Consider the following 23,516-nt stretch of genomic DNA (forward strand, 5'->3'; position numbering starts at 1 on the left):
TCAAAACACAGAAGCACTAAAACAAATATCCCAATTATTAAGGATGAGAGCTGTAGAAAACGTACCATCTATGGAGCAAGGGAAGGGATTTTACTCCAGACTCTTCCTGGTACCAAGAAAAGAAGGCAAATGGAGACCTATTCTCGACTTGTCCGCTTTAAACACATTCCTCATTGTTCCAAAATTCAAAATGCTGACCCTACAGCAGCTTCTTCCCATGCTGGGCAAGGAGTCTTGGCTGGTGACTCTAGATCTCAAGGAGGCATACCTGCACGTCCCCATACGACCAAACTGCAGAAGATACCTCAGATTTCTTGCAGGATCACAGCATTATCAATTCTGAGCATTGCCCTTTGGCTTATCTACTGCGCCCAGAGTGTTCACGAAATGCCTGGCATCAGTAATTGCTCATTGCAGACTTCAGGGAATACAAATCTACCCATACCTGGACGACTGCCTGATACAAGCGGACAACGAAAGCAAGCTAGCAGAAGATTTACAAAGGGTCATTTGTCTGCTACAAGCCCTGGGATACACAGTCAATTTAAAAAAGTCAAGACTGATACCATCCCAGAGAATAACCTTTTTGGGTGCAGAGTTGGACACATCAAGGCAAATGGCATTCCTAACAGTAGAAAAACAGGAGCGGCTACCTCTCTACTTCTTGGCCTTAACTAAACAGAACCATCTGACAGCAAGAAAAGTTCTGCAAGCCTTGGGCTTCATGGCATCCTGCATAATATTGGTTCCTCATGCCAGACTGCATATGAGAAAACTACAGTGGTACCTAAGGAATTTATGGTCTCAACACAAGCACAGCTTGGAAACCCAGATTCCCATTATTCCATGCCTGAAGCAAGAATTCCTATGGTGGGCTCAGGCTTGTCAATCAAACACAGGATTGCCTTTTCACAGTGCTCAACCAAGCCAAACCATCACGACCGACGCCTCAGACCTCGGTTGGGGGGCACACATGCTGGACAAGTGCATACAAGGCTTATGGTCTCAAAACCAGCTGCACCTACACATAAATCTAAAGGAAATGCTGGCTGTAAAACTGGCAATTCAGGCATTCAGACCATTCCTTCAGCAAGGTCTATTGATGATAAGGACAGACAACACCACAGTTATGTGGTACATCAACAAACAGGGAGGCACACACTCGTACCCTCTTTGCCGAATGGCACTGGATCTCTGGAATGTGGCCCTGAGCTACAACATACAGTTGAAAGCAATTTTTGTACCAGGAAAAGAAAACATCCTAGCAGACATTTTAAGCAGGGCTACCACGGATGCCCACGAATGGATGCTGCATCCGGACATCTTCAAAACCATTACAAGAAAATGGGGACTCCCAGAAATACTTACTTGCATCCCCACACAATCACCAACTAAGGAAATTTTGCACAAGGACGTACCACCCACTTGCTTGGAAGGTGGACTCCCTATCCTTCAGTTGGAAAAACCTGACAGCATATGCATTTCCACCACTTCCTTTGATGCACAAAGTGCTATTGAAGATCAAAGAGGACCGTCCAAGGATCATTCTGATAGCTCCAGACTGGCCAAGGCAACATTGGTACCCATTACTGAGGAGCATGGCTCGGGAACAAATATGGCCACTACCCCTGGTTCCCTTGCTGTTAACACAGAACAACTACAGCCATCTGCATCCAAACCTGAAAACTCTGCAGCTGACTGCCTGGAACATTGCATAAGACCAATTAACCCAAATTTATCCCAAAGGGTTAAAGACATTATCCTTGAGGCTCGCAGACCCTCAAGAAAAAATTATTCAGCAAAATGGAAAAGATATCTCATTTGGTGTACTGAAAAAGGAGATGATGTGTCACTGGTAAACATAGCCAACATTCTGGAATACTTGGCAGAGCTCTTCCACTCAGGCCTGTCCTATTCCTCCATCAAGATTCATGCATCAGCTATTTCAGCAGAATACGACTTGGATCCGCCTGTCTTCTCGCATCCTCTGCTCAGACAGTTTCTGAGAGGAATTAAAAATGTAAAGCCTCCTAGGAAGCCACCATTACCAGCATGGGACTTGAACTTTGTGCTAGAAAAATTGACACTTCCTCCTTTCGAACCAGCAGCAACAGCAGAATTGCAATACTTATCATGGAAGACTGCTTTCCTGCTGGCAATCACTTCAGCAAGAAGGGTATCTGAACTTCAGGCATTAATGGCAGTGCAACCCTTCCTGATCTTCCATCAAGATAGTGTCCATGAGAACAAATCCTTCCTTTATGCCTAAGGTGGTTTCCAGAGTTTCTTTAAATCAGGCTATCCACCTGCCTACATTCTTCCCTAACCCACAGAACAGGGGAGAGAGACTGCTACATACCTTGGATGTACATAGACAATTACGCTATTACCTGGACAGGACCAAGGGCAATAGAAAAACTGACCAGCTACTGGTAGCATATACAACAGGAAGGGAAGGAAAAGCAATTTCAAAACAGACAATCTCCAAGTGGATAGGAAATTGCATTAGATTTTGTTACTCCTACCATGGAAAGAAAACTCCAGAGAACATCAGGCCTCACTCTACAAGGGCAACAGCCACTACCACAGCCTTCTTACAAGGAGTGGCTACCAAGGACATTTTAGAAGCTGCTACTTGGAGCTCTGTGCATACATTTGCCAAGCATTATAATTTACCTTTATACTCTAGATCCCGAGCAGGCTTTGCCACTGCTGTTTTGCAAGGGATCCTAACTACACCATAATTTGTTTTTGTCCACCTCCCCCAGTTTAGCTATGGTATTCTACCCATTTGTAAGGACTGCAGATGCATCCTTGAAGGACATAGTACAGATGTTCTTCATTCCACATTGCTGCAGTCCTAACCATTGGGTAGTCCGCTGTCCAGTCGGCCCGAATACCAAAGTATATGGCTGACGTCGGTCAGGGCGCATTAGACTGACGTCAGGACGTCAGGGTACTAATGCGCATGACCGACGTCATATCCTCAGTCTTTTTTGCCGCATGGTCCGATGCAGAAGCAGTTTTGCGAGTGCAGGTTGGCGTTCTGAAATTTTCTGAAGTCGGAGTTTCAGACCGAATCAAAGTTGGCTAAGTACCCCGTTGGGGAATATTTTGGTTTTTCCTTGCCTCAGTATTTAACCGGATGTCAGAAAAAGTGAATAACTGTATTTCTTGTGGGAAACAGATACCTCATAGGGATTACCATACCTTGTGTATACCTTGTTTAGGGCCTGAGCACGGCGTTGTTGGATGCCGCTCTTGTGCTAGATTTAACAAACGCACTATTAAGAGAAGGTTAGACTGTGCCAGGTTAGTTTTGGGAAGCGTTGTAATTATAAAATGCCGCCGGATACTCCGGCGCCGCTTCCAAAAGCGCAAGGACAAAGCAGCAAAGCCTAGAGTAGAAGAACCGCAGTCCCGGACGTCGGTTCTTTAGAAGGCTCAGTGGAGCCAGAGGTTTTGCCAGGAGTTTCTTTGGAGTCTCAGGGAGAGACTTTACTGTTACAGGATGTGTCCTCTCAGGAGGTAGGCCAGGCTGAAGGGGCTTCTCAGGTGGCTGTTCTTCCCTCTCTTCCTAAGGTGGTTAGAGCCTCCCCTTCTGTTTCCAAGGCTTCTTTGAGAGGCAGGCCAGGTTTAACTTCAGTAGGGGTTTCTCCTAGCTCTTCAGGATCTTTGCCTAAGAAACATATGCTTAAAATGGCAGAAGATTTGATTACTATGATTAGAGGTTCTATGCCCCCTCCTGATAAGAGGCCTAGGGGGGAGCCTGAGTTTGAGAGTTTTGAGCAGTGTTCGGAGGCTTCTGAGTCTTCGGCTGAAGACTTGCAGGAGTTTCCTTCTGATTCTGATGTGGATGATTCGACTCCTTCAGCTTCTCCTCCTGAGGATTTCTCATTTTCAGAGACTCTGCATTCCATGAGGGAGCATTTTAAATGGGAAGGTCAGGATTTCTCTGATTCCAGGAAGAGGCTTAGGGAATTCTTGTTTTTACCCCAGCATAGGCCTTTAGCTATACCTCCTGTTCTGACTGTGGTGGAAGATGTTTTTGCAGAGGCTTCCCTGAACCCTGATTCTTTGCCTCCGGCCCCAGTTAAACCGGATAGGTACTATAGGGTGCCTGAAGCTCATAAGTATCTTTTTAAGAGTTCTAGGGCAGACCCTGAAACTGTCTCTCGGGGGCCTAAAGGTGTTAAGGCTTCTGTTGTTAAAAATCCTGTTCCTCCTGATAAAGAGGCAAGGGCTTTGGATAGATGGGGAAAGAAGGTGTATACTTCTTCCACTTTAGCCATGAGGGTGTTGAATTGCCAGTTTCACATGTTAAAATATCAAAATTATCTCCTTTCCCAATTGAAGTCTAAGGTGGATGCTCTGGCGGAAGGTATTTAGTGTAAAGAGTTGCAGGATTTAGTTCATGTGTCTGAACAGGTGGGTAAGCATTCATTGCAATGTGGTTTTGATGCTGTGCAGGCCTCCTCGAGGGTGGCTGCCACTGGTTCTGTTCCTCGTAGGCACACCTGGTTGAGGGATCAGAATTTAGCTGAGCATGTTAAGACAAGGATTTTGGATGCTCCTTTACAGTCTGACGTGTTGTTTGGTTCGCCTGTGGAAGCAGTTTTAAAGAAAATGGAGGACAAGGCTAAGTCTATGCAAACTGTTAAAGATTTTTGCAGGTGCAGCCTCCAAGTTTAGTAGAAATTGGCCTACTAAGGGATGGACATATCCTGCTTATGATTCCCAGTCTAGGGGTAGGTCTAGACGTGGTAGGGGCAGAGCTCAAGGTTCTTTTAGGCCTAGAACAGGGAGTTCACCTGCTCAGACTTCTGGGGAGGGCAGGGGTCAGTCCTTTCGTAAACAGACCCAATGACCTGCCTTTTCAGCTGCCAGTACATTCTCGTCTGGCAGCACCTTTGGGAGGACGGCTGGCTCTTTTCAAAGAAAATTGGGATTTAATTACCCAAGACAGATGGGTTTTGGATATCATTCACCACGGTTACAGGTTTTATTTCCATACCTTGCCTCCTTTCAAAGGCATGCCAGACATTCCTCCTCTGCAAAGAAAAGAGGCTCTCAAGCAAATTTCTCTGTTACTCAAAATAGGGGCCATTCAGCCAGTCCCTGTGCCAGAAAGGGGCCTAGGATTTTATTCTCGCCTGTTCCTAGTACCAAAGAAGGGGGACACGTGGAGACCAATTTTGGATTTATCTATCCTCAACACTTATCTGGACATTCCCAAGTTCAAGATGTTGACGCTACAACAGCTTTTACCTCTGCTGGGCAAAGATCACTGGATGGTAACTTTAGATCTCAAGGAGGCTTACCTTCATGTACCTATCAGACTAAGTTGCAGGAAGTATCTGCGTTTTCGAGCTGGAAATTCCCATTATCAGTTCTCTGCATTGCCCTTTGGCTTATCTACTGCACCCAGAGTGTTCACAAAGGTTCTGGCTCCAGTGATAGCTTACTTCAGGCTGAAAGGAATTCAAATCTATCCTTACTTGGACGACTGCCTGATTCTGGCTCAAGAAAAGGAAGACCTTTTACAGCATTTGGAATATGTGATAGCAGTGCTAAGATGCCTAGGGTATTCTGTGAACGAAATAAAGTCCAGTCTAGTACCCTCTCAAGACATGTGCTTTCTGGGTGTGAGACTGAATACAGCAGCCCAGATGGCCTTTTTAACCCCGGACAAACAAAAGAATCTTTCCATTTACTTCCATCACCTATCTCTTCAGTCCGGGCTGACTGCAAGGACAGTCCTTCAAGCCTTAGGGTTCATGGCATCTTGTATTCTGGTGCTTCCCAATGCCAAACTGCATATGAGGAAGCTGCAATGGTATCTCAAAAATGTATGGACACAGCACTGCCAGGATTTGGACACTGTCATTCAAATAATACCTTGCATGCAAAAGGAATTTTTGTGGTGGGCTCAGGAATGTCACCTAAACAAGGGACTCTCTGTGACCCGGCCAGAGGCGAGTCAGATTCTAACGACAGATGCCTCAGACATAGCTTGGGGAGCTCATCTGAATGGAAAGTGGATACAAGACAAGTGGCCTGCCAGACTACAGCATCTACATATCAACATGAAGGAGATGTTAGCAGTCCAGTTTGCATTAATGGCTTTCAAGGAGTTACTTCTTCCAGGGCAGGTGTTGATTCTAACAGACAACACAACTGTCATGTGGTACATCAACAAACAAGGGGGAACGCATTCTTACCCTCTATGCAGGCAAGCAATGATTTTATGGGAGACTGCGCTCAGCTTGCAACTAACTCTTCAGGCAAGGTTTCTGCCGGGAGCACAGAACTCCTTAGCAGATGTGTTGAGCAGGCAAATCATGGATCCCCACGAGTGGAAACTGGATCTTCATGTATTTCAGACATTGACAGTGTCCTGGGGAACTCCAGACATAGATCTGTTCGCTTCTCCACTAAACCACCAGCTGCCAAAGTTTTGCACGAAAAGGTTTCATCACACAGCTTGGAAAGTGGATGCTCTTTCTTTCAGTTGGAAAAATCTTCATGTGTATGCCTTTCCACCTCTGCCTCTTCTCCCAAGGGTACTCCTGAAGGTCAGACAAGACAAGCCAAGGATGATTTTAATAGCTCCAGATTGGCCTCGGCAACATTGGTACCCATTACTGAGGAGTCTGGTAAAGAAGCCTCCATGGCCTTTACCTTTGATTCCACACCTATTGTCTCAGAGGGACGGTCATCTACTCAATGTCAAGCTTCACTCTCCATCTAACAGCCTGGCATATTCTGTTTTGAAACATAGCAGGTCTCAACTTCCTCAACAAGTTTTGAATGTGATTATGGAAGCCAGAAGACCTAGTACAAGGAAAGTGTATGCAGAAAAATGGAAGAGATTTTTATTTTGGAGTGCAGCAAAGAATTTGGAGATTTCTGAGCCTAATTTGAGTGTGGCTCTTCAATATCTTACTGAGTTACTAGACAAAGGTTTGTCTTTCTCTTCCATTAAGATTCATGCTGCAGCAATTTCAGCTCACTATGATTGTGACCCACCATTGTTTTCGCATCCTTTGCTCAAGCAATTTCTTAGAGGGGCAAAGAATATAAGACCCCCATGAGGGCTCCTACTCCTGCTTGGGATCTCAATTTTGTGTTGGAGAAACTTACTCTACAACCTTTTGAGCCTGCGGCTACTGCTGACTTGAAATACTTGTCATGGAAGACTGCTTTTTTGTTGGCCATTACTTCTGCAAGAAGGGTTTCTGAGTTGCAGGCCCTTATGGCGGTAGAGCCTTTTTTGATTTTCCATAAGGATAGGGTATCATTACGTACTAATCCTTCTTTTATGCCTAAGGTGATTTCTAGTGTGGCTTTAAAGCAAACTATTCATTTGCCTACTTTCTATGCAGATCCTCAAAATAAGGGGGAAAAGGTTTTGCACACTTTAGATGTACACAGGCAGTTGCGTTATTATTTGAGCAGGACTAAGGATTTTAGACAGTCTCAGCAGTTGTTTATTTCTTTTGCTTTGAGTTCTCAGGGCAAGCCTGTGTCAAAACAAACTATTTCTAAGTGGATTGGGTTTTGCATTGCATTTTGTTATTCCCATCATGGCAAGGAGATTCCAGCTGGGATTAGGCCTCATTCCACTAGGGCTACTGCCACTTCAACAGCATTTCTAAGGGGGGTGGCAACTAAGGATATTTTGGAGGCAGCTACTTGGAGTTCGGTGCATACTTTCTCTAAGTATTACCACCTTCCTCTCTACTCTAAATCTAGGGCTGGTTTTGCCATAGCTATTTTGCAAGGCATGTTGACAGCTCCTGCTTCCTTATGATTTGCCAGCCTCCCTTACCTCTGCTTTGGGATTCTACCCAATGGTTAGGACTGCAGCAATGTGGAATGAAGAACATAGTACAGTTTTGTACCTACCATAAATGTAGATGTTCGAGGATCCACATTGCTGCAGTCCAATTTACCCTCCCTCCTTCCCCTCTGTGTTTAGGGGTGGTTGTGTGGTTGAGGTTATACTCTTGTAATTTTGTATATATTGTACATATTTTTGGTGTAGGAGTGTTTGGTGTTTTTGGTTTTGGCCTTGTCTTTTAGGGTCTTCTGACATCTGGGGCAAGAAAAGACTGAGGATATGACGTCGGTCATGCGCATTAGTACCCTGACGTCCTGACGTCAGTCTAATGCGCCCTGACCGACGTCAGCCATATACTTTGGTATTCGGGCCGACTGGACAGCGGACTACCCAATGGTTAGGACTGCAGCAATGTGGATCCTCGAACATCTACATTTATGGTAGGTACAAAACTGTACTTTTTGTACCTACCATAAATGTAGATGTCCGATAGGAATGCATCTGCAGTCAGGATTACCCACCCGCCTTCCCCTCTGTGGTGCTCCTAGGGTATTTGCCCATCTTATAGCTAGCTGGGGGAATCTATTATGGTGTATTTGTTTGTATATATGTACATACATGCTTATTTTTGTGTTTGCTCTCTACTATTTGGAATCATTGGCATTTATCCAAATTTAGCCTTCCAAGAGGGCACCTGGCATCTGGGGCAAGAAACACTGAGGAAAATGGCATTGGCTGATGCCTTTATACCCGAATAACTGCAGCTATGACGTCGGGTGAAGTGCGACACCAGCCGAGGCCAGACCCAGACTTTGGAATCCGGCCGACCGAGGGGCTGCCTGACGACAGGACAACCCATTTGTAAGGACTGCAGATGCATTCCTATCGGACATCTACATTTATGGTAGGTACAAAACTGTACTTTCCCCATCCTACTCTGAGGACCTAGAGCTGACTGCTTTTTGTCTAATGAACATTTGCCTGTTTGGAGGAAATTGCACATTTCAGTATTTATGCTTTGTGCAAATGTTTGTGCCACTCCGTTTTATGAGTCCAAGAAGAATGTGTGTACCTATCTTTTATTAATACACTTTTTAAAGAGCTTCGTTTTTAACACTTGGTGCAGGAAAAGGTGGAAAAGAGCAGGAGACAACTGACCAGTGGGGGAGGTAAGGGGCAGTGAGCAAAGGCACTTATTGTAACATTTGGTGCAGGACAAAGAGCAGGAGCCAACTGACCAGTGTGGGAGGTAAGGGGCAGTGAGTAAAGGCACTGTTGTAGGCTGCTTGTTTAACAGAATTAGTAAAAATGCTGCTGGTGCAAACACAAGCACCTATTCTACTATGTGTATATTAGGTAGTTTGGGATGAATTTACATGCTGTTACAGATGAGATGCAGTAAAGATTTATTTAATAATGGGTCCAGGATCTTTGAAAATGGCCACCTAGGGCATGTCCCAAGTAGCGAATATGAGAAGATGGAGCTGTGCCTTCCTTTAGTCCAAAAAGGACACAAGGTTATCTAATGAAGTCTACAATTAACTTTAGACTCCTATGTTTTTAGTGAAGGTGAAACTAAAGAGAATTTTATTAGAACAGAGACTGTAGGAGGTAGAAAAGGAGAATGTAAGAGGTCATCAAGGAAACATGGGGAAAGAAATGGGAATTATTTAAGGAATGCAGATATGAAAATGGAAACTTAGTAAATGTAATCGGTCTGTTAGATGCTTCATAGGTTAGGTTCATACTAGGCTATCTGCCCGAGGGCATTTACAAGCCTAGCCCATAGTTTTGTGGCTTACGCCACCCCTTTAGTATGGGGAACTATACCCATTATTTTGCTGTGCCTCTGTTGAGCAGTGACACTGAGGTAATCCCTGGGGTATATCTGCGATCTCCCATCCATTGGTCAAGATTTCTCTTGAACAAGGCCAGCGAGGTGCTCTGCCTCACATATACCGGGATTTTATTCCACAGCATAGGGAGTCTTTGGGTGATGAATCTATCCCTCCAGCTGGCCCTATTAATAGCCGTGTCGAGGTTTAAGTCTCCGCCCTTGTGGCTCTGACGGATCTAGATTTTTGAGGTGAAGCATATTCATCAAATCTGGGTTTGACATGGCCTTGTATGTTAGGCAAAGGTCACCTCTGAGCAAGCGTGGCGACTGAATAGAGCTGGAGTTCTTTCAGTCGGGCAGCATAGGACAGATGTTTGAGACCCTTTATCCTTTTGGTGAGGAACTTTGTGGCCTCTCCAGCTGCTGCAAGTGTCGGGTCAGATACATTCGAATGGGGCATTGTACTCAATCATTGGTCTAATGACTGATGAGTATAGGGAGACTATGACCTCCCTTCATCTAGATGAGAATCCCTTCATGATAAGGTGGGCAATGTAGAAGGTCTTCCTAACTACTTTAGCTACATGGGTGTCGAATGACAGACTACTATCAACCTGGGTCCCCAGGTCCCTGATAACTTCTTCTATGCTCAGTGGATTGCCACCTATTTGGTAGCTAGGGGTAACCTTGTTTTTCCCAAGGGTATGACTATGCATTTTTGGCATTTAACTTTAGGCCATGGCTCTGGCACCAGTTATCCGTTTCTGTGAGACCCTTCTGAAGGATATCTGTGTCAGATGTGTTTTCTACTATGGCCCAGTTTGCAGTCATCTGCAAACTTTGTCAGCCATAACCCTCCTGTGTTTGCTTGTACTTGGAAAAGTAGATGCCAAACAAGAGTGGGCCCAGGACTGAGCCCTGTGGTACACCACTTGTGACAGGCTTTGAGTCTGACATGGCGCCAGCAACTCTGACCCTGTGGGTTCTGTCACTCAGCCAGTTTGCAACCCATCTTGTGAAGTATGGGTTAACATTTAAGCTGATGAGTTTTTCAATGATACCCGAGTGGGGTATTGTATCGAAGGCCTTCGCCAGATCGAGGTAGGCTGTATGGACTGCCTTTCCCTCATCAATGGCTTTGGTGACTGTTTCAAAAAGTCAACCAAGTTTAGAAGGCATGATCTGCCTTTGACAAAGCCAAACTGGGATGGATCCAAAGTCTGCAAAATTCCTATGTCTTTATTTATGAGGTCCATTATGATCCTCTCCATGGCTTTGCAGATGAGGCTTGTCAAGCTAATGGGCCGGTAATTTCCAGGGTCGGTGGAGGCACCGCCTTTGTGAAGTGGGACCACAGTTGCAGTGTGCCACTCCTGGATGCGTATCCAGAGGTAAGACTATGATTAAACAGCTGTCCTAGCTGTGGGTTTAATTCCTCATTGAGTTCGTGGAGCACACAGCCGGGGACACCATCAGGTCCCATGGATGCTGTGTTTTTTGCTTTGGAGAGAGCAGTTCTCACTTGGGCGTTGGATGTTTGGGGGGCTGCAATCGCTTGGTATAGATATCTCTCCTTTTGGGGAGGGGAGAAGTTTGCACTGAACCTGTCAGCCAGTATGTTGGCAATGTCTGTAGGATCAGTAATCTTCACATCATTTTGAACTAGTTCTGAGCATATCTGGGAGGTTCCTCCCAGGTTTCTAACATAGCTAAAGAAGGCCTTATGATTGTCTTTTGAGTCTTTAGCTATTTTTCTCTCAAAATTTGCTTTAGATGATTTTATGAGAGCTCTTAGTTTTTTACTTATAGTGATCAAGGGTGTCTTACCTTTTAAGGATTTTGCTCTATCTTGTAGTAGCTTCCTCCTTTTGTTGTAGAGTTTGTTTATGGCTGGGGTCCACCAGACTGGACGCTTGCCTTTGGTACAAAGAGTCTTTGTTTTGCTTGGGATTGCCTTATCCATGCAGTCCTGCAGGTGCTGGTAGAAGGCATTTGTAAGTGATTCAGCGGCTTGAGTACTGTTTTCCACTGCTCGGGGCCTTAAAGGAGACCACACTAGTCTTTAGAAGTGTGAAGTCGGCTTTCGGAAGTTCTTTACTGTGGTCTTTTTATTTCAGGTGGGGGTGGGATGAGGACCTCCAGCGAGATTAGTTTGTGATCTGATCTCACCAGTGAGGGGTATACTTCCGGTGTTGAACATTGTGCTCCCATGTTCGTGATGATGAGATCAAGTATGTTTTCTCCTCTTGTGGGGATGATGACTAGTTGTTCCATGGCATTTGAGTTTATGAATTCCAGGAACTTTTGGGCTAGGGTGTTTGGGCTTGAGTAGTGTTCCCAGTCTATATTAGGGTATTTGAAGTCACCTAGTATGATGGTGTTTGGTGATACATTTATCCCTTCTAGTGTTTTCAGGAAGGCCATGTGAGGTTCCTGAGTTTGTGAGGGTGGCCTGTAACATGCTACAATTTGCAGAGCAGTCTTGCCTATGGTTAATTGCACCTGGATGGTCTCCGATGCATCGCGTTGCCACCAGTCTTGAGGTGTGGGTGTCTTTGATGAATATGGATACCCCTCCTTTCTTGGTATTGTCCGGATTTTGGGGCCGGAACGCATGATAAGAGGTAAAACCTGATAGTGCTGGGGTGCTCTCAGGAGCCTTGAACCAGGTTTCTGTCACTGCACAGACATCGATGTTCTCCATACTGAGAAGGGCCTCGAGTGCGTGCATTTTGAGATTTAGACTTCTGGCATTGAGCAGCATTACCCTTAGTTTTTTCCTTTTTGTGTTCTAGGGTGGTAGGTTTAGAATTTGAGCCTTGCCTAAAAAGGCACTATGGGGTGGCAAGAGCCTTTGCCAATATCCGAATCCCAGGGTGACAGGTGCAAGCCGTCCTTTGCGAAGCAGCGTGGCTTGTCCAGCATGTCATCCCAGGCAGACAGACATTGGATCCCCTTTGAATGACACCAGAGTTTAAGCCAATTGTTAAAGCTGATCATCTTATCTCTGTATTGTGGCATCATTCTTGGTGAAGGTAGGATACTGCTCAAGGTCAGGGTCATACCTGCCTGGGCTACATAATCAGAGAGCTCCTCAATGTCTCTTTTCATGTAGTCCAAGGAGGTGCCTCGGTCGTTTACACCAGCGTGGACAATGACTGAGTCGTATTTGTACCTGCTGTTGAGAGACCTGAGTGCTTGCGTTATGTGGCGGATTCTAGCACCGACAGGCAGCTTACTGTGACCTTCTCCTTACTCAGTCTGGTGAGCGGACGTCAGTGTGTCTGACTATGGAGTCACCAATGACTAGTGTGTCTGGCATTGTGTTTGGCCTTAAGGGCTGTGACTGTTTGACACTCTGACTGTGAGGTCTATGTGTTGCAGGTGTTGTGTTCTGAGGTGGTGGTTGTTTGGGTGTCTGCTTTGGTGGCCTCTGCTGTTTTGGTAGATTTTTGATCAGAGCCGAGTATGTCTTTGTGTGTTTGTGTATGATTTGAGGTTGTGATGGTACTATGTGAGACTGGGTCTATAGTGTGTGTTAACCTTCTCCTCCTGACTGGTCTTGCCAGTCCTATGTTGAGAGAGCTCAGCCTCCAGTTTGGCCGTATAGTTGCATCTCTCGCATGTATTTGTGCTTTGTGGGAGGAGGAGAGGGTTGTCTGTGTACATGAGGCAATTGTAACATTGCCTCAATATTCCCAGGTTCACCAGCTGAGCAGGAGAGGACACTAGCAACTGATCCCTCGACATGCTAGAAGGACTAGACAAAAAACTTAAAAAGAGATTCCGGGGATGTGGGTGACCGAGAAATGGGGGTTTGCCTTTTTGGGGTGCTATCTATAAGAGTGCCGTATCAAGGTAATAAGTACTGTAGGAGCAAGTGCTAGGTTTAACAGATAGAGAAACGTCTACTTGGAGTCAAGTAGAGATGATCTTTTTAGGTATTAGAGAAAGTGCTAGTAACAGGGATGCTTAAAGGTAAGATTGAAAAGAATGCACTCTGCAGTGTGCACTAGAGAAGTTAGATATGAAAGTAGGTAACTTGAGTTTTACCTGTTTAAAAAGTTAAGGTTTAGTGGAGAGTTACTATTTTTAAAATAGCAAGATGGACTGAAAGGGGTGGTTACTTTTGTATTTTGGTACTATGAAATACTGTAGGATGGCCAATAAATTTAAATAATTGAAGGGGTGGGATTTCAAAAGTGATGGTTTTGTGATTACTCACATAAGCCAGTGAAAGTAGAGAGAAATGAGATATATGGTCAGATTAACATAAGAGGCGGGCAACTAGAAAGACAGTGGTATTTAACAAGACAACTTAAATGGGTGGGAGGCAGGGGAAAATTCTGCCTGACTCAGAACAGAGAGAGCTGTGGTCTCTTTTGAAGTTTTAATATGCTGTTAAAACAGAATGCAAGCAAAACACAAGATAAAGAAAACAAACTACAGTATTCAAAATATAGAAAGGCAATACAGAAATACAAAAAATAACAGCAAGCTAACCTTTCCTTCACAGCAAAGTGTAGCAGAGTCTGGATGAGCCTTTCTGGTAAAAAGATGCTTGTTTAAGGAGTTGGTAAGCTTCTCTTGTGAGCCATTTAAGTGTACTGACATTCTGTCTGTCCTTTTCTTTAACTGTTATGTATCCATTAGAATGAGTTTTTTATTCCTCAATCACCCTTTCTAGTAGTTGCTTCCACATGCTTCTTTTTTGCAAAGTACTACTTCTAATGAGTTGGGAATTTAAACACTGCATTTATTTATTTATTTTACATTTGTTAACTCGGATTGTCTGTCTGAGTAAAAACCCTTTCAGCAGAGGCCTGGGGAGAAAAGCTCCAAAACATAGTTACAAAAAATATAACCATTACAAACAGTTAACATTATAAACTGTAATAATTCATAATAAAACTTTTAGAACAGTGATCTATAAAAATGTTATGAATGTCAGCAGAAGGAAAGGCGATAGTGTTGGGTAAAAGATGAAGTAGACTAGTTTAATTGTAAAAATTTTGGTATAGAGGAGAAGAAATGATGGTAAGACGGACTAAGTTCGGTTTATTTACTGAAGGCATATTCAAGGAGGCTGAGAACAGGTACAAATCCAGTAACTTAAGTACTCTTTATTTTATTTATATTTGTTGACCGAGAGTGTCCGACTGGACGTAGGTCCATTTTCAGCGGAGGCCCGGGGAGAAAAGCTCCACAGTTAAAATAAACAGACAGTAGTTGCATTAGATTACATAGCTATTAACAATTTACATTGCAATTACTTGCAACATATTTACAGATGAAGAACATAGTACATCAGTAGGCAACTAGAATCTTTATCTGTGAAGTACATAGCAGACATTAACAATTGTTACAAGAAGTTCCTGCTGTATAATAAGTACTGGCTTATGAGCATCTGAGCTTGCTATAATCAAGGTAGTGGAGTGTAAAGAAAGGTAGTGGTTGGATGGGGAGGGTGATATTCAAGTGGGGGGTTGCAAGGGCATAGCCAGCGTGATGTTCATCGTGTTACCCTGCTGCAGTCATCACACTTGGGTTATTCTGTCGTCAGGCGGTCCCGCAGTCAGCTGGAATTCCAAAGTCTTGGTCTGGCGTCTGTTGCTGTCGCTTCATTCCTGACGTCAGTGTGCCAGGGATATATAATGCAACAGACGCCATTTTCTCCAGTCTTTCTTGCCACGCGGTGCCCAAAGCAGAAGCAGTTCGCAAGTGCCGGTCGGCCGACTACTGAGATATTCGAATTTCAGACCGAAGTCTTCTATAAAGCTAAGTACCCCATTGGGGAAACTTTTCTTGCTTCAGACCGATGTCAGACAAAGTTAACAATTGTATTTCTTGTGGGAAGCAAATACCTCATAAGGATTTTCATTCTTATTGCATACCTTGCCTGGGCCCAGACCACGACGTCACTAGTTGTCGTTTTTGTGCTAGGTTTAATAAGTGTACTATTAAAAGACGCTTTTATTTCGCACGACACTACTTCGGTAGGAAATTTAACTACAACATGCCGTCAGAGCAACGGACTTCCGACGTGCACAAAAAACGCAAGGATAAGGACAGACCGCCCAGGCCTAAGCCAGATTCCGAGGCTGCGCTTTTAGTAAAGTTTTTTGAAGTGGGTGCATGATGGTATGGAGGTAATTGCGGGTGGAAGGGAGTTTCATAATTTGGCTATGGTGCAAGAGAATAGTGCTTCACCAGCAGAGTTACTGGCTTTAGTGATCTGCAAGTGATTTTTGTTGCTGGATCTTAGTGGTCTGGTGGTGCGATAGGGTTGGAGTAGATTCTGGAGGGATGGGACATTTAGTGGATTTACTGGTTTGTGGGCAAGTGAGAGTTGATACCATTGAAGGAGGTGAGGGATTTCAAGCCAGCCCACTTCAGCAAGTGAGAGTGTGGTGACTACGGTAGGATGTCCCTGTGGCGAATTTGGCGACTTTGTTGTAGCAGGTCTATAGCTTGTTTAAATCGCATTGCCTTAGGTTGGTAAATATTGGACAGGCATAAAGTAGGGTGGAGATGAGGTGGGAATTTGCTATTGAAATCTTTGCTGCTGTGGTGAGAAGTTGCTCATTTCTGTATAGTGCTCCTAGTTTATTGTGGACTGTTTTTATGGTCAAGGATATGTGAATGTCAAATTTTAGTTTGTCTATTTCCACTCCTAGCAATTTGGTGTGTTCAGTAGGGTATATAGTGGTGGTGTCTTTTTGCTGTGATGTTAGTGGGAGTTGTTTTGAGTATGTTTGGTGGGGTTGGAAGAGGAGTAGTTTAGTTTTGTTTGGGTTGAGTATTAACTGGGCATCGGATAACCAAGTTTCAACAGAGGAAAAGGCTTCCTGTGTGACTTTTTGCAGTTTGGATGGGAACTGGGCTGAGCAGATTGAGTCATCTGCGTATTGTATGTGTGCGCCATGTTTTGGTGGCAGACGTTCAGACTTTAGTGGCTAGTTTGAATACTTTAGGATGTGAAAGTGATCTAACGTATTGTGGGAGTTTGTTCCAAGCAATAGAGGGATGGTAGCTGTATGTAATGGCTCCTACTTTGGACTTGGGCTTGTAGATTTGTAAAAGGTCTTGGGTGGAGCTCCTGAGTAGTCTGGATGGGACATAGTGGGAGATTATGGTGCCTAGTGCTGGACAGTAGGATGGTGAATAAATAATGGAGTGCATAATTTGGAGCTGAGAGGAGTAGGAGGTGTGGTAGTTTAGCCAGTTTAGATGTTTGAGGGAGATACAGTGGTGAGATTTGTAGGTTTGTTGTGCAGCAAATCTGGCTATTTTGTGATAGGTTGATTTGAGTTTGCTAAGTAAGGTGGAGTTAAGATTTGTGAATATTTAGGAGCAGTATGTTAGGAATGGCAAAACATAAGCATGTGTGATTCTGGTTCTAGATTCAGGGGTTAGGAATGTCTGTAGAGAAGTCCTAGTTTTTGATGGGTTTTCCTGATTGTTTATATGGAGGTCTAATTTTAGCTGATCATCAATTTTTACACCAAGGTGTTTAGTACTAGTCAGCAACTGAGAGTGTGATTTAGTGATTTTATTAAAGTAAATTTGACATGAGTAACTGTTTTGGGGAGAGAGTTTGTTTTTTGAAAATCCGAAGCGGAAAAGGGAATCGAAGTTGCAAGATCATGTAATAAAAACTGTATCTGGTTCTCGTCTCTTCTGGTCTTGAGTGCTGTAATTTCCATCTTCAGAAGAGTTTGCATTACTCAAGGTGTGGTCTACACACTGAACTCTTGGATAATTTGTTTCAGTTTTGCAAGCATTTTTATTTAACGTCAGAAAAGCAATGTGCAGATTTCAATATTAAAGGTTTTGCTTTCTACCAAGTAATTAATACCAAGTTGTAGTGTATCGTCAGTGAAATTAAGATTATAAAGAATTGCACAAAATTATGAATTGCGTATTACCTAGTGAGAAATTTGAACCCCCCCCCCCCCCCAATAGGAAAGACAACCTCGGTGCAGTAAATAGGAAAATGGGTTGTGTAAATGATGAAATTCTGACAAGATTTTCTTTCACAAGATGACATTTGACAGGTAAATCATGGTATAGGAAATAAAATGATTTATGGCCTCTTTACTTATAAAATATTTGGGCTGGACTTTGAGCACAGTAACTGAGATTTATGTATTCTGTGTTTATTTTATTCAGTTGAAAAAAGGGAGACTGGCATGGTTGTACTCCCCTTAAATGTATGTATAGATCTACATATCTGATTGGAAGTTGTTAAATTTAAGACCATTTCTGCGTGAACTGTGACATGCATCTCTCTGGTGTAGTCCTTTGTAAACTGGGTGTGACGGGCATTGTTAATGACTAGGAATAAATACATTCTGGGTAACAGCTGGTGGTTTACAACTGAGAATAGTAGTCTTGCATGAAGTAAGGAAAACCTATGCAAATGTATCAGACATTTGCCAGGATTGACTAAAATCCTCAAGTTTACAAGATTTATTTTTGACATGAGTTATTACAACTTGAAACATTCTTAATTTTATCGATGTCCACCCCCCCAGGCCTAACATCCCAGCTGCTATGTATTGCCAGGACGTTGGTGAGAATGAAACTCTGAGATGCACACTAGCATATTCAAGATTCATTAACCATAAATTTTACCATGCTAGACCTTTAACTACATAGCTATTATATTGGTGGGAAACAAAATGGCTGAATCTCAACTAAAAGCAAACATGCATGCATTATATACTGCATTCGTAGGCTCAACCTACCCTGTGATATATGTACATTGTAAGAACAATCAGAATGAATAAACTGAAGTGTTTAAATGCTCTTGTATTTTCTTATTAAACAAGTGAAATTGCACTGTTTCTTGCAAGTAGACATGTTCTTCGCATACACTAGTACAGTACAGCAGCACAGATGTTTGCTAAAAACAATGCATTGTTTCTTGATGCATCAGAAGTCTTACAAAAATTAATTGCATACGAAAGGGATGTCTTGAGTGCATTGCAAAATCATGACCTCGGCCAAAATTTGAGACAGATGCAGTGTCACATTTGACAAATTCTTTTGATAAAATATTCTATTTGTGTAAATTAGTTTAGGTTTAACCAAAGACTAGAAAAAAATAAAAGCGCAAACTATAAACAGATAAATATATTTAAAGTGTCACAGCATTAGAATCTCTCACCGGTTAAGTACTTGGCTTATCACCGGTTAAGTACTTGGCTTAGATGTTTTTTTTATAATGGGCATTACTTGTGTCAGAAGGGTGTCTAGGTTCAGGCTTCATATGTGAAACCACCTGTGGTTTCTAGTGAGGATGTAGTATTTCAATCTCTCCTTTTGTGTGTGTGGTAGTTGAGACTGTCTTTTTTAGTCTGCTAATAATTTTTTTGCTTTAACAGTGGCATATACTGTTGGCATTACATGGATGTCCACATGTACCTCAGACTTTTATATGGACAGATCTAAATCAGTAAGGAAAGATTACCAGTTTCTTTGTTGCCCCTCGAAATGCATTGTAGGTAATATTTATAGAGCTGGTATATTGGCTTCACTGAATGTCTCGTATAGTAAGCTGATGTGATATCCTGGTGTAGGTATTCCTTTGGAGACTGCAGTCAGAAGTGTGTTCCAGTACTATCTAGAACAAGCTCGAGATCATGTCCTGCTGTTGAGGAGAGTAGACCTTGTGCATCAGAAACAAATGTACATGCATAACCAGATACAAATTGTACATTTACTATAACTATGCTTCTGAGTCAGCAGGTCCATCCATTTCAATATGCCTACCTCCTTCCTCTGCCCTCATGGTACAGGCCTAGAAAATGTTGAGCTGTTATTGGTGGTGCTTTCCTTGATGCTTCACTTTCAGGCGGCAGCCTTGAGAGCTAGAGAGATTAGCAAAGCATTATGGGTAAACAGGCTGGGGCTAGTACCTGTGAAGTTTTACTTGACAAATGGAACTTAAGCCTACAGTTTCAATCCTACTAGTTGGCAGACCTGCCTGGGCTTTTGTGCCATTACACTTCAACACAAGGTGTGTGTGGTGGCGGGTGAGTGTGTTGTACACATTTGTGTAGAAATGTCACTAGTTTACTGTAATTTTAGTAAGGAATTTGCTTTTACCAACTCATTTGTCAGAATGCTGATGACTTTTCCGTACTATCGTCATTTGTCACTTGTCTTTTGTCCTTGGATATGCCTTTAACATGGTTGCCTGGACCTGGCCAAAGAGATTCTACAGTATACCTCTTGTTTTAAGAAATGGTAAAATTGTGGTGAAAATGGGTATACCTGGAAAATTCAGTGACTGTTCCTGATTTATTTTTATCTGTGTTTGTCAAGCGTGTGTCTACACAAACTGTCAAAAGTTGAATTTTCAGAAGGCTGGTTAGGGTGATTTATATCTCTGAATCTTTGTGTTTTCTCCACAGCTCACTGGTCAGCTTTCACAGAGGGTATTCCGAAAGTTGCCACCTCGAGTCTGTGTTCCTCTGAAAAACATTGTTTATGAAGAGTTTTTACAAGCAGGGTAAGTGCATTGCTACTCTTGTAGAAAATCTGTACATGAAAGTAACCGAGCAGTTTCTGTTGGTTAGTACAGTCCATTTGTTTTTAGACCATAGAAGTAAACTGGTTTACTCTGGCTGCTTTTCTGCTAGCTAGCTACAGCTTTAAATTTTTTTTTTCATTTCTTTCAGGCATATTTTCCTGGGCTTTACAAAGTGCGGGCGGTACGTGCTGTCCTATACAAGTGACAGTGGGGATGATGACTTTTCCTTCTACATCTATCACCTGTATTGGTGGGAGTTCCACATTCACAAGAAGCTGAAACTGGTATGACACTGTTCATGCTTTTCATTTATTTGTTGGATGCCGTACATCTGTACAAGACAACTGGTAGTGGCAAAAATGTAGAGAGAGAAAAAAAAAAAAAAAAAACATTTGGACAGTAGGATGGTTTTGAGATGAATATTTTTTTTTTTTTTCTTTTTGCTGGGTTTTTAGTTTTGTCTTAATTCAGTGCTCTGCAGTCAATTTGCAAGCCCCAGTTCGTGTTGCTTGTGAAGTACCAGTGTGTTAATTCAGTCAGTTTGTGCAGACTATTCTTGATACTGCCTGTGAAGGGATACTGGGAAATGGTTCTGTTTGTAACCGTGTTCAGCACAGAATGAAACTTTTCAGGGCTGTGCAGATGTTGTGAAGAACTGTTGCACTCATCCTTGTATAGAACTCTGCCACAGGCTGAGGTGTGGCCTGACTTCAGAATTGGGCATCTGCCCATTATGGCTGGGTTTACATCTTCACATGCCTGGAATGTTGGTGGCATCATCTGCACCAGCTTCAGTTCATTCTTGCCATGTTTATAAATGTTACCAGAAGTCCATTGGTCCAGGCCCATGACAGAAGAGCAGGGCAGAGGAGGATCTTATTGGGGTTCCATTTTTGTGTAGCTTGCATTATATTTTGTTCCAAGACTTGTTTTTGAATGTCAGAGTAACATGCTTAAGACTGAGGTGAGGGAGTGTTATTGCCTAGGAAATCAGTAGGTGTGCTTGCAAACGCCACATAAGTTGCAAAGACTTTAAACAAGTGCATTTCCTGTCTAAGTCTAGAGCATAACATTAGTGAATGCCAGTTTTGCCAGGGAGTTGGGTCCAAGGACCTCAACTCCACGGAGGAGCTTTATCAGCCCTTGGTCACTGTCTTTAACAGCTGAGTCTTTGGGTTCTATTATATTGGCATCTCTTGCCATCCGCCTGTAGCACGTCAGTGGACTAAAGATCGAACAGGATGGACATGTCAGCCCCAAAAAGCAAAGGGAGAATAACGTCCCCTTAGTTGTGATTTGAGGTGGATGTCTGATCTTCCCAGAAGTCGTAACCCAGGTGTAGAGATCCCTGGTTGCCACCCATCTTTCTAAGATCCAGCTGTCAAAGACTCGGGCTGCAGCTTTTTACAGTGAGTCATCAGTGCCCACCTTTGCCTTGTTCCCTTATGGTTAGGCTAAGGTGACTTGAGACTGTTTTCATTTTATTTGAAAACAGAGTCTGAATTTTGGTTTGGACTTGATGGAAAGCTGGCTAGAGGAAAAAAGGGAAGCCTCTCGTGACTGTTCCATTTCCTGTACCTCTGAGGATGATGACCGTGCATTCTCGTTTGTCATGTGATGAAAGGAATATTTCCATTGGTAAACTGGTGGCCTCAGCCACCCAAAAAAGAACTCTATTTTTGGGGTGACCTTGTTAAACCAGTAGCTAGGATGTCTTTGCCACCTTCTTGGAGCCAGACTCCTAACCCCCACACACACACACACACACACACACACACACACACACACACACACACACACACACACACACACACACACACACACACACACACACACACACACACACTATCCAGGATACCTGACTGTCTTTACAGGGTACAAGACCCTTGTAAATTCCACTGCAGTAACTCTAATAGACTTAAGTACTGTTTGCATATTCCACAAAGTGGGATATGTTGGCTGGCCATGTGTAACACTTATTTAATTTATTTATTTGACATTTGTTAACCGGATTTGTCCAACTGGGCTTGTGGCCCATTTTTAGTGGAGACCTGAGGCGAAAAGCTCCAGTAGTACAATTTTAAGCGAGTACAATTTTAAACAATGTTGATATAGCAGTTATAGCAAAAATTCACATATGTTGGGTTACATGCATAGAGTTAAAGTTGCATTAAAAAAGCTTAGTAACAATTTTACATTGATATAGTTCAATAGGTCAACAATAACATTTTTTTGTTTGTATAAAGTTATGCAAATGCATAGTAGACACATTGGAGAGAGAGGTGTAATGAGGTACTACACTTATCCAAGTAATGGGGAAAAAGTGAGTTACTAGATATGTTTTGGAAGGGGGTGTAGTATGCCTTGGCAACTCTGGCATTCCAGACATTAAACTGACAGACCCATGCCTTGAAATAGCAGCAGTGTGATCTGTTGCACCTTTGTGTTTAGGGTTGCTCCAAGGGTGTACAATGTGCTTCCGAAGGTAGAGGCTCCTAAGGGTGTACAATGTGCTTCCGAAGGTAGAGGCTCCTAAGGGTGTACACTGTGCTTCCGAAGGTAGAGGCTCCTAAGGGTGTACAATGTGCTTGGAAAGCTAGAGATCCGTTCTATGCTCCGTTCCTAAAGTATAGGAATTCTGTTTTCAAGTAAGGACAGCACTGCTGGGTAAAGATAACTTTTGCTTCCATTAGTGCTTGAGCATACATCATAGTAATTTCCAGAGGGATAAAGGTCTATTTGTGGACAGGCATCAAGGAAGTGGTTGACCAGGAAAAACCTGTCTCATTGTTACAGATGTTCCTTTTCTGGGTACATTAGAGGCTGTGCATTGCAGTCTGGGGGAACAAAGGATTTTTACTTGAGGCTGTTCTTTATATCAAGAAAATCTGATCACAGGAAGACCCATTTTAGATTAAAGGCTGAATTTGGTAATGGTGCCAAAGTCAAGCTGTTCACATTAGACGTTTCCTGAGGCCTGGTGTCGTCCTCTTTCCTCTGGACTTCAGGGATGCCTACCTCTACATTCCATTTGATGGAGTTCAGGGACTGTTTCTAAGATTTACGATAAGGGCACCATTCTTGGTTTGCCTCCTTGCATTTTATCTTGGCAGTGTGCCAAGCATGTGCACAAACTGTCTAGACCCAGTGAAGACTTGCTGCAGCTTGTGGACCACCCATAGGTGCTCATTTGTATGACTGCTTGATTTGGCCCCAGTCATGAGGAGAGAGCGAGTGCTGTGGACTACACTGCCTTACACTGTCCAGCCAGTCTGCATTTTACTGTCGAAGGGTAA

General features: G+C 43.2%; 1 protein-coding gene across 2 annotated transcripts in view; it reads left to right on the forward strand.

The window, feature by feature from the left end:
- Positions 1-23,516, forward strand: part of DCAF15 (DDB1 and CUL4 associated factor 15) — a 1,446,364-nt gene that overhangs the window by 136,651 nt on the left and 1,286,197 nt on the right. For both annotated transcript variants that reach the window (XM_044057323.1, XM_044057324.1), the window contains exons 2-3: positions 20,102-20,199; positions 20,369-20,504. In XM_044057323.1, coding sequence (XP_043913258.1) covers positions 20,102-20,199; positions 20,369-20,504 — 234 coding nt within the window. The remainder of the gene's footprint in view (positions 1-20,101; positions 20,200-20,368; positions 20,505-23,516) is intronic.

This window comes from Protopterus annectens, chromosome 15.part0 (assembly GCF_019279795.1).
Source record: "Protopterus annectens isolate FY-2018-M chromosome 15.part0, PAN1.0, whole genome shotgun sequence".
NCBI lineage: Eukaryota > Metazoa > Chordata > Ceratodontiformes > Protopteridae > Protopterus > Protopterus annectens.